General features: G+C 36.6%; 2 protein-coding genes across 4 annotated transcripts; one reads left to right on the top strand and one right to left on the bottom strand.

Annotated features, from left to right (window-relative positions):
• Positions 1 to 1,106: 1,106 nt before the first annotated feature.
• LOC140965878 (probable methyltransferase PMT11) lies at positions 1,107 to 6,618 on the bottom strand. Of its 3 annotated transcripts, XR_012173165.1 has the most exons (11): positions 5,807 to 6,618; positions 5,278 to 5,427; positions 4,892 to 5,162; positions 4,466 to 4,576; positions 3,961 to 4,120; positions 3,582 to 3,839; positions 3,333 to 3,455; positions 3,065 to 3,142; positions 2,531 to 2,805; positions 1,477 to 1,921; positions 1,109 to 1,367 (listed from the first exon to the last, which is right to left on the bottom strand). XR_012173165.1 is itself a non-coding variant. In XM_073426106.1 (9 exons), the coding sequence occupies exons 1-9, from the start codon at positions 6,473 to 6,475 to the stop codon at positions 2,604 to 2,606; spliced, it is 2,022 nt and encodes a 673-aa protein (XP_073282207.1). In that variant the 5' UTR covers positions 6,476 to 6,618; the 3' UTR covers positions 1,999 to 2,603. The 3 variants fall into 3 exon arrangements, 1 of the variants encoding a protein (XP_073282207.1); XR_012173164.1 differs by having other exon boundaries at positions 1,107 to 1,921; XM_073426106.1 differs by lacking the exons at positions 1,109 to 1,367; positions 1,477 to 1,921 and having other exon boundaries at positions 1,999 to 2,805.
• Positions 6,619 to 7,778: 1,160 nt separating this feature from the next.
• On the top strand, positions 7,779 to 8,333 carry LOC140965870 (uncharacterized). Its single transcript, XM_073426091.1, has one exon. It carries the CDS (start codon positions 7,835 to 7,837, stop codon positions 8,102 to 8,104), a length of 270 nt encoding a protein of 89 aa, XP_073282192.1. The 5' UTR covers positions 7,779 to 7,834; the 3' UTR covers positions 8,105 to 8,333.
• Positions 8,334 to 11,412: the final 3,079 nt, after the last annotated feature.

The following is an 11,412-nucleotide window of genomic DNA, read 5'->3' as shown; positions in this document are numbered from 1 at the left end:
TCGATAACCACTATTTTTATATCTTTAACTCATTATTTTGTAATTAAATACTTGATGTCGATGTGCTTGATTACAAAACATCTTTAATGGCCTTGAAATAGAACCCACGATTCTAAACCCAGAAATGAAAATCTTCATCGAAACACCATGTGAGGTGACATCAGAACAAGATACGAACTCAGCCTGCATAGTGGAAGCAGCAGTAAAAGTTTGTTTTGCGCTTCTCCAAGATATAGCTCCACCGGCTAGCAAAAAAATATTTCTAGAATTGGATTTTCTTCAATGTAAATCGTGTAATCTGAATTAGAGTAGTCAATCACTTCCAAATTCTAAGTTCGTCTAAATATAATCATGTCTTTGGTACCTTGAAGATACCTCGTCACTTTCTTTACAGCTTTCCAACGTTGGACCCGGATTACGCTGATATATCTCCAACATTCCAATAACATATGTTATGTAAGGTCTAATGCAAAACTGAGCATACATCAAGCTTCCAACAATAGAAACATAATTAATGTTTTTCATTTACTCATTTTCATAGTCATTTTTCAGGCATTGATCCAAATTGAATTTATCATCCTTTACGACGAGAGATAAACTTGTTGAAAAATCCTTCATCCGAAATCTATCTCCTAAGATCCCTCAAGATCTATCTTTATGTATTTTGATGTCAATGACATAAGATGGGTGAATGACACAAGATACATCACCCACATCCTTCGTATAAAAGTTTGTAGATAGAAATTATTCAACATCATATATATAATTGGATTTGATGTAAATAATCTATCATCCACATATAGATTAAGAAACAAATCTTACTCTCACTGACATTCTGATATATACATTGATCCATGAACTTCTGTTATCCCTTAAAAAACAGTTATATGTTTTATACTTGATTAAGGAAAACGATCAGTATTGTTAAATTGTTATTTCCTGAAAGAACTACTTGATGCAATTTGTTTCCCTCGTTACTCTGGGAATATGCTTGTATCTATTGGCAAGGAGGGAAAATTAAATTAAATTGTTAAAAGGTTTCCAAGAGTGTAGCTATATGCTTTGGCTTAATAAAAGTGATGCCATAGTAAATATTATTAATGAAAGCTGTTGATGCATGCTCAATTTGAGTTAATTAGTATGGTAAAATAAATGGTTGATCTAATATGATTTTGATTCATGTGTCTTCTGAAGGCGGGAGGGCTGTTGCTGTAAAACACATTGAAGATATTTGTGCTGCAAACATAAACAGGCTCAAGTCCGATAGGTTGAGATTGATCAATCAAAGTTCTTTGGCTGAACTCTTCATTTTTTTCCTTGCAAATGTATTTTTTATACCAAATATTAGCATAGCAACATTGTCGTTCCTATTTGAGATATCAGATTCATGTTCAAAATAATAGTCAAGAATAGAAATAGAGTCGCTTAAAACAGAATAGAGCACAGCTCTTCCAATGAGATTGACATAGATTTTACCTGATTGCACTTTCAGTTTGCTGACCATTGCCCAAGTGGTTCAGAGCGACGTATTAGCTAGCCCGTTTTCTGGACGACAGGAGGATGTTTACAGCAACACGAGATGGTTACCAAATACCTATTCACTATTTCTAGCTAGAAAATCCATTGCAAATTCAGTAGCCGTGCAATCTGTGGCAAGAAAACCTGCTACAGATCACAGCAGAAATGGCCTTAGCCCTCATTTACAAGCTCAGAGGAAACCAATGCCGTTACAGGTAGGAAAGAAGTTTCGGAATCTGAGGATTGATCAACAACAAAATGGGACAAGTAATTAGCCTGCCCAGGCATCTTCAAGTGAAAGGCAGCAAAATTGGTGGCCAAGATCCCAGAGTGTAATTGGTCAACTTCATTCTGATGGCAATGAAGTTGAATATTTTGTACGTGGCTTGCAAAAAACCAATACCTTGTCAACAATAAAGTGGCAAATTACCCCATCATGTGTTGGTGAAAAATCTGTATTTGGTACACAAAAGTAGCCCAAATTATATGAAAATTCGTCTGCTCTCAATGTCAATATTCTATTAAAGAGCATGCCTCCGTGAATGGTTATCACATTTGGTAAAAAAGATGATCCATTTTATTGAGGATCTATGAACACGGGTTAACGTAGTTTTCTACTTTTCTTGGCTCTTTTGACATTTACTTGGTTCTGACTCAAGATCGTGTTTGGTTGGACCGATGGGTTCATAATCCGGTGATCGGTTGTTTATGTAATAAAATTTGTGTCTCATACGTACCACAAACCTACGAACTTTGCATGTAGCAAGTTTCAATATCGAATGAAAAAAATTGTCTGTTGCTATGGTTATTAGCAATTAAATTTACTATGCCATTTATGTTGTGTCCGAACATGACTCGTAAAATTGTGTTTTTGATTCTTTAAGGAGCCGTTCATGACATACGTGACGAAAAAGGTACAATTTTTAAATGACTTCACTTCAGAGGAAACTAAATCTATTTTCCAGGGAGTGGGATAATTTTATAAATTATACACAAGATTATTCTCTTTTACCTTTAATCTGAAGGTGAAGGGATGCATCTCTATCCACACACAATATATTCTGAGTCTCGTCAATATCTCATGACTACCGGAGGCGTTTGTCACAAGTCAAGATCCTATAACTAGCATGAGGTCCCTCGGATGTATCCCTCAATGATACATGCCAGCCAAGGGCGGTGCCAATCGCTTGAAGTTCATCCATTACAGAAAGAGAATCACGAATGTATACACGTCCACCAGGCCTCAACATTCGATCCATTTCAAGCATGATGGTAGAGATATTGCATCTGAGATAGAGAAGTCAACAAATATGTCCCAGTTTCAGTAAATAAACAATAAATGAAGTTTCCGATTTATGAGATGGTCAACATAGTGACAACGAACATCAAGAATTTCCACGTAATAATCAACTGCCAAAGAACTCTGTATATTTAAAAGTCAGAGCCTGATAAATATTATAAAATTGCAGGATTTCATCCAGAACAGATTATAATATCCAGAAAGAAAGAAGTCACATAGAGCAAATAGAGTAGAAATAAAACTCACCTCTTTCTTTCAACAGAGAAAAGTCCTGCTGCGTGAATCAAGTCATAGGTTCTTGGGTATGTGTCGAATGGCTCACACCTGAAACGTTGCAGGATTTTCATTATGCAATAACTGGTGTATTGCTATTTAAGAAATATATTTTTTGACAATACTCAATAAATTTAAGCTTGTAAAAAAAGATATGTTGGGAGTGGCGTGGCGTGGTGTTTGTGGCTAACGTACATAGGGGATGCAGACTTGAACAGGAAAATCATAAACAAACATTTACCAGTCGTGCATGACACCAATGAGACCACGGTCATATATGACAGGCAATGTATTGGGTTCACTTGTAGGAATAACATTGAGCACCCAGCAATCCAAATTGTTTTCACTCAGTGCTGCTGCAAAACTGCCAGGTAAGAACTACGTATCAATATCAAAACCCAGGAAAGCCAACTGATGGCAAGATATGTGGTCCTTCATATCATAAATTATGAAGGAGTGTGCTGTGAATAAAACGAAGGTAAAGAGTTACCCTCCAAAACCGGCTCTCATGTCCAACACATTTCTAAGTTTGAACTTGTTCCAATGTAAAACACGGACATATCCTCCAATTATCTCTTTCCAATATCTTGATTCTGCCCGGTAAAGCTCTTTCCTTGATATATAAGCATCAAATTTTATGCTCTGAAGCCTATCCGGAGGATTTTGCAGGCGTTCAGGCCAAGTAGCAATGTTAGAAGCATATCCTTCCTCAGGTAGGCGAGCTATACATGCCTTTAAATTAACATACCTAAAATATTTTGAAATGGGAAAAATTATACCATAAAACAAAGGTCACCTTATCTACAAATTAAAACCTAGACGATGAACCTTAATTATCACGACAGAAGACGTTATATCAAATACAATACCAAACATTGTCTGGGTCGTCGTTAGATTCACAGAGTGGGGGTTGCATTCCTTCCTCCCGCCTCAAATAGCAGCTGTTATTGATTGGCTTCTGCCATATTGCAATGTAACCTTCCTTCTTTACAAGGTTCCAACAAAGACGCGTGGTAAGGTTAATCATATCTGGAAACGCTAAATAAAACTGTGTTAAAAAAAGACTGCCAGTCGCTGATTATTTTGGAGGCAGGCAGCCAAACCTGTTTATACACAAATGCAATTCAAATTCTAAGTGTCTCTATGAAACAGTAATGATATGAGAATTCAATATTTTTCCTTTTTTTGTTGCGTAAATGTAAATATCACACCAAGTTCAAAGCAGGGGACAAAAGCAAGGCTAGTCATGGGAAGATTTGGAAATGTTTTAGTTTCTTACCACGGAAGTCCAGAACCATTGGGATTTTACTAGAAAAGCGTGCAAGTAATTTGGCAATAGGTCTGTGATTCATACCAAAGTTTTAAGCATTTTACCTTTCCATTGCTCTTCAAGGACTACGTCATGCTTATAAACAGGCTGTGCTGCCCAAACAAAATATCCTCCTGCTCGAAGCAACCTGTTTACCTCAAGCAGCAATATCCCATCTATGAAACAACGCACAAACCATAAGCACTAACAGCAGTCATACTGATTATAATCATCTATTGAAGATCTTTCGGGAATAACCAAACAAAAGTGAAAGTATTTTGCATTTGAACGAAACTTCTAATCACAGAATCGCCCGCATTATACAACCACAGTTAATCAATAAACTACAAGGCAAAGCATTTCTATGACTCGATGCCCAAAAGCACAAAACTGATTCATATATCTTATCATTACACTGAAAATATTGACAATTTCATTTTCACACTTTATCAACTTTCTAAAAATCACAATGGCTGAAGGAGTAATCATACCATCTCGAGTCCAGTTGATTCTACACCTCGAACAATGAATCAAGTCAAATGACTGACTTGGATAAAGTAAACGTCTAGTTGCAAATACAGCCACCATTGCAGGCACGCCACGTTCAAGTGCAAATTGAATCTGATTCTCGTGAACATCTTTTGGAGCTATAGAAAGCGTAATTACATTCCGTGACATTAGATAAGCGCCAAAGCTTGCAAAACCACAACCGACATCCAAGACAACTCGAGTGTGTCGACCAAATGCAATTTCAGGGAGCATCTAAATAATACGAGCAAAAAAGAGAGTTTCAAATCTAATTTTGGTTCTGTTTAGGCCATACCCTATTTCTCATATTTCGCTGTTGGTGGCTAGAAAATTTATAACAACTAAACACCTTCTGAATCTGAGCCAAGTACGGATCAGCTCCATGAATGAACTGAGTGCCACCTCCAGGAAACTTGAACTTCTTCTTGTCAACCACAATCCAATTCTGACCTCCTTTGTCCTCAGCTAATCTGGCATGAGGAACATTGCTAAACCAGACCTGTAGAGAATAATCAGTTGTAGAAGATTTCCAAAAAGTCTAAATAATTATCACTCTCATGTGCACCCCGAAAGAATCCTAACAGCTCTCAAAATCATCACATGAATTTGGATCACAAGTCAAGTAGTCACTTCACCTATATCTAAATTTGTATTTAGGCTTGATACATATCCTGCTACGTATCATGCATAAGAGAAAAAGGTGCTTAGCTAAACCGAACGTTCAAGGAGACTATGACCGTTTCACTTTCTGAGAAAGAACCCAAATTTAACATAAATCCAATCTTAAAGAACAAAAAACCCAGTCTTTCAAAACAGAGAGCCAAAAAGAGGAGAAAAAACATTGAGAAAAATATTGGTAAGCAAAGACAAAACATAACCTCATCTCTACTTCTGGGCCAGGGAATCGGAGTTTTGTACCCTTTAGGAGCAGGGATCAAACAATTTAAACCCTCTCCCTTTTCCGGGCAATGCCGCTCAAATTTCTCCCCTCTTCCCGTCGAGCTCAACTTCCTAATTGTTTTTTCATTGTCCAAACAAGGTATGTAGTCACTCATACTCTCCGCACACATCGGAAACTTCTTAATCCGAACTCTAATCTCACCCCCTCGCTCCAAACCAGGAGTCTCATTCGCCCTCGTCCAATTCTCCAACACCTCAGGATCATACTCTCCCACTTCAAAATCATCCGTCATCCGACCGTTCTCATCCACCACCCCCATCCTCAGTAAAGACGGAGGTGTCGGCGCCTTCAGCTGCGGCAGACGAGGAGGAGGCTGTGAAATCGCATTTTCCTTCATTCTTGATGCAGGGGGCGACGCTGTCTCATTTAAATTCGACGACAGATCAAAGGTTTTGTTGAAATTGGGAGAAAGGGCAATCGAAGACGAAGTTGGCGGCATTTCATGGTTCTCCTGAAAGGTGAAGAGCGAAAGCTGCTGGGAAAAGGATACATCAGAGAAGCGTTTGCCCAAGTAGAAGAAAACGACGGAAACAAAAAGAAAAGCAGATATCTTGATCAGAGCCGATGTTCCTCCGCCATTCTTCATCTTCAAAACTGTAGCGATTCAATGGAAACGAGGGAGAAGAAGAAGGTGTAGTGAAGATTGATTGAAGTAGAAGAAAGCTAAACGTTGGTTCTCGGGTGTTCTTTTCTCGAAGCCACGTTCTATGATCATCCTGTTGCCTCCTTCAATTAATTACTCCACAGTTAATTCAAATTATTTAACTAATTCACATTTTTCCAAATTCCTAAATGGAAAAATATAAAATTTAAACAAAAATAAACAAGCATAGCTAGCTATATGGGATTGTTCTTGATAATATATTGTAAAACATAAAATAAATTTATAACGAAGAATATAATATCATGACAGAATACAACGTGAATGAAAACGATAGTGGATTTTTCTTTTATAAAATTTTACAATTTACAAAAAAAAAATTCATATTAATTTTTTGAAGTATTTACAAATACTACTTTATAATTAAAAACAAAAATCATCAATGTATTGATTTAAATGATGCAATTTTTTCAAAATATTAAATTTAGATTACATACAAACTATTTTGAAGTTGAATTGTGTGATCGAACCTATCATACGTTACCCGCAAATGCTTCTTTTTTATTTAGATTGATGGAATCGATCGTTTCGCTAAAATACTCGTATAACCTCGGGAGAAGAGGTGGGTGAAGATTACAAAATAATATAATGCTAATCCATGTTCTATACTTGCTCTTGTAGCTCTATTGGCAACAATTAAGAGCCTCAATAAAGAAGGTTCTTCTTTAGAGTTCGAGACTTGAATTTGATCATCATTTGATATTACTTTTTTGAAGAAGAGGATTGAGAATTGGAACGAACATAATTTTATTTACAATAACATAAAAAAAACCAATAAAAAAAAAATTTAAAGGATCAAACCCTTAGTACAAAAACTTTCGAGAATTCATACACCAAATTCTATATCATGTGCATGAAGATGACTGACTATCTATCTATACCATCCTCAAGTTGTGCCTTCCTTTAACAATAGGTTTATTGGTCATAAGGCGATTTCGATAATAACTTCAAAATAATTATAATACGAGACTAATCAGTAATTTTCACTCCTCTATAAAATCTCTAAATTAAAATTTCACTTCTAGTTTCTTGAAAAAGCCACAGTCACTCTATATATATATATATATATAAAATTAATGTTAACCTTGAAATTTTATTTATTATTCTCTCAACTTAAATTACTCTGTTTATTTATGTATCCATACCTAACAAGCAAACACGAGATAAAGCTAGTTATAGGGAAGGTAGCCCATCACCTACTTGTGACAAGTAACTTGCTAGCCCCCATAAAAAGGGCACATGATTTAGGACCAAGAAATCCCAACGTCGCACACAGGCCGGGGAATGAAAATGGGCAGCATCAACAAGAATATAAGTGGGTTTCAAATGCCTTTGCACTATCCAAAATACACTAAAAATGAGTACCAAGAAATGCCGGAATGGATGCTGGATAGGCTGTTGGCTGAGTATGGGTTGCCTGCAATTGGTGACTTAGCTCACAAGCGCGATTTCGCAATGGGGGCATTTCTTTGGCCTACTAACAACAAATCTTTCCATTACTACTCCAAAAATAGCAAAGAGGCCGTGGATCTTCTCAAGAAAAAGAACGACTAAATACGCCATATCGAGAAAGTTTATATCATTATGATTATTATTTTAATGATTTTGGTGTCTAGATTTTCTGATATAAGAATTATGTTAAGTTCAAACCATGTTTGACTTTTCTTATATTTACATATATTAGTTTTGATATGCTGCACACCTACCGTGCACACCTATGTGAGCACTGATGAGGTGTCACTCATCCATTGGATACACAATTTTTCTATATTTCATCACATCCAATGGGTGAGTAACACCTCATCGGTGCTCACATAGATGTGCACGGTAGGTGTCCAGCATATCAAAACTGTTACATCTATTATTATTATTATTATTTAAAAAGTATATGTGTTAGATGAACAATTCAAAGAAAAATTCGATTCAAAATCTCGGTTTTGTTTGGGTAATTTTGAGATTGGAATGGAATGGAGCCACTCGAGAAGTCAATTTTCAGCAACATAGTTGGGCCTAACCTGTGTGGTCCTGCCCAAGATTTGATAGAGGGTCCAAATGAATCCAATCATACCAACTAATCAACCAAGGTTAACGAAATTAAGACCCAATATGCAAATTTCCGTACTTTTGGGGTCCAATTTGAAAATCCAAGGCAACCAACATTAACCACTGAATCTTGCTTGAGGTCAATCAATCACTCGCTCACTATAACTAAGATCCATCAAAAAGAATTGAACTGTTCGAACTGTCCGAGAATGTTCGGAGTATTTGTAAAAAAAATAATGAAAATTGTGAATGATTCCAGAGATTTTCAATTTTAGACCATTTTCACAAGAGAATACTATTCTTTTTATTAAATATAAATATATTAATAAAGGGAATAAAAAAAGGGAGACTTTGCATTCAGTCCCTATTCAAACATACGTTTTCTTTCACTCCCTATTTTCCTAAAATACTCTTTACTCCTTATTTTAATTAATTGAATTTTCTTTTTAAATAATGGCCCATCATGCTTCCGTAAAATAAATTAAATCTTATACCTTTTTGACCAGAATGCCACCGGGTTATATCCACCGTATTTTACGAACTGCTCCTCACAATTCAACCACACGATCGCAACCGATGGTTACTAAGCAGATTCCTTCAGCAGCACTTAGCACAACCTTAATTCGTTTCCTACCTTAAGGTGTACAGCAAAAGATAGAATTTTGAAAATAATACATGAGAGGGGCTGAGAGCAAAAATTTCTTTATTCCAACACAAACATTTATTTATTCCATAAGAACCTCCTGTAGAGGAGGAGGAACTTGCTTAGCTACTTATAGTAGCCGAACTTGAACAATACATAAACTTAAAAGAGAAAATATTACAACTTATGATTGAAAGAAATGAGGAAAATGTTCGATGATCTCCACTTCCTTCTTTCTGCCTTATTTATAGAAGGCTTCTTCGGATTTGAAATTCGGACTTCAAATCTTGATAAGCCTTTACAGCTTGCCTTGGGACCATGTAGTGGTTGAATGGTCCTTCCACTTTGTCTTTTTCTAGATTATTAATCTAGCAATCAACTTCTCATCTTCTTTTAATTCTCTGAGATACCAATAGAGATGAGTCTGGAATAGATCTGCTGTTATCTCATCACCATTTTCTTTATACATTTTAATTATTGATTTGAGAGCAGCAGCTTCACTCCGCTTGTAGTTTATCCTTCTTTTCAAAACTTTAAGATATACTCGATACATCTTTGAGTTTTGATTTTTCTGGTGTGTATTACTGGTTCCAAATTACCCGTATTTATATTGTAAATTTTTGGTTCCAGTTTCTTGTTTTGATTGGATTTCCTTTATCTTTAAAGATAAGGTATCCGATGTTCTTTGTCATTTTTCCACCGATTATTGGTGGTCCTGTCCTTCCACTCACATGGTGGATTTTCTTTTTGGTGAGTGGGTTTAGTCACATCTCCCCTTTAATTTTGTCGAAGAATCTTCAGCTTTTTGTATCCTCGAGGAAAATGTGAATGTGGTCCTTCCCCACTTGTCCTTGCTTCGGTAAAATGTTTCCGATCAGATCTCGGTTTGAAACCTTTACCGAATTCCGGTTCTTTCTGATTCTGGCATTCAAGGCAGATGTTTTCTGACCATCTTCCTATGTGTGCCATATTACAGAACTTTCGGCGAGTTTCTTTACTTGCCGGCATCTTGCTGTTCCATAGAAGATTTCTTTTCTTTTCGAATAGATCTTCTGCAAAGCTTGTAGTTTTTCCTGTCATAGTGTTTAACAGGAATGATCCATTTAAAGAATTTTGGTAAAACTTAAATGGAAACTTGACTTTGTCCATCTCTGTGAGACAGACCAAGATACCTCATGCTCTCCTGGTAGACATATCATCTTCATTAAATGAAGAGACTAAGGGGGTTTCATTTGTAGGAGGATCCTTTATAAATTTTTGAGAATTCATGTCTGGCCTCCTTAGCTTGATAAAATGAAAGGCTTCGTGTGAGCCTTTTCCTGCTAGTTCTGGTGCTGCACTGAAAAAGTATAGTTCCAAAACATCTCCTCTGGACAAATGATCATTATTTGCCCAAGTCTCATGAACAGCTTCCTGAATCCATTTTGGTAATGCTGATATCTCCGGGAAGCTGGGCGAAGTAGTATAAACTGAGGCAAGAGCCCCAAATTCATACCAGGCTTTGACCTCCTTTGGATATGAATTTTGTTTCATCCATACCCTAGGATATTTTCCTGCAATATCAACTCGAACCATAGCTGGGTTGATGCCAATTCTTGTGTTTAATTTCTCCCAATTCTGTTGGTAAACCTGAAATGGAGAAATTACATTTTCATTAGTACCAACCTTAGTTTTGCCTTTGTCAGTACGAGGCCTAAGGTTGATCTCTCCCTCTTCAATCCCCGAGGTGAAGGGTTGACTTGAGGACTCGAGATAAGGATCTGGAGTCTCAATTTTTGTTTTAGCCGACTCATCTATAGATGATCCCGACTTAACACTTGTGCAAGGGGTATTTGAATCCCCCGCTACAGGTATAGAGTCCTGTACTCGAAAACTCTCCATTTGGGAAACCAATGGTTTCTCAATGCCTTGGAGGATAGGCCTTTGCATTACAGACCATAACTGAGTATATGCCTGTAAACATCCTGTAATTCGATCAGAGACAATTCTCTTATCGGCTTGTTGTAGCCTTCCCGCAACTTCTGCGTTTACGGCCAACTTGTTGAACTCGGTTTGAAGCATTTCAAGGTGTTCCCTCAAATGCCTCTGCATCTTGATAATAGCATCAATGTCAATGCTGTCCATCTCTTGTTAAAAAATCTGCAAGAATATTTTCATGAGATTTAATTATCATAAT

Source organism: Primulina huaijiensis, unplaced genomic scaffold (assembly GCF_012295235.1).
Source record: "Primulina huaijiensis isolate GDHJ02 unplaced genomic scaffold, ASM1229523v2 scaffold15321_ERROPOS2750371+, whole genome shotgun sequence".
Lineage (NCBI taxonomy): Eukaryota > Viridiplantae > Streptophyta > Magnoliopsida > Lamiales > Gesneriaceae > Primulina > Primulina huaijiensis.
This window is presented reverse-complemented; position numbering and strand designations above follow the sequence as displayed.

Excerpts from the sequence above, each read along its gene's own strand:
- LOC140965878 (XM_073426106.1), bottom strand. The coding sequence starts at position 6,475 with ATGAAGAATGGCGGAGGAACATCGGCTCTGATCAAGATATCTGCTTTT. Across the intron at positions 4,121-4,465 it reads CCTTGAAGAGCAATGGAAAG|ATATGATTAACCTTACCACG; the intron begins GTAAAATGCTTA and ends TAGCGTTTCCAG. Across the intron at positions 3,456-3,581 it reads ATGAGAGCCGGTTTTGGAGG|TTTTGCAGCAGCACTGAGTG; the intron begins GTAACTCTTTAC and ends CTTACCTGGCAG.
- LOC140965870 (XM_073426091.1), top strand. The coding sequence starts at position 7,835 with ATGAAAATGGGCAGCATCAACAAGAATATAAGTGGGTTTCAAATGCCT.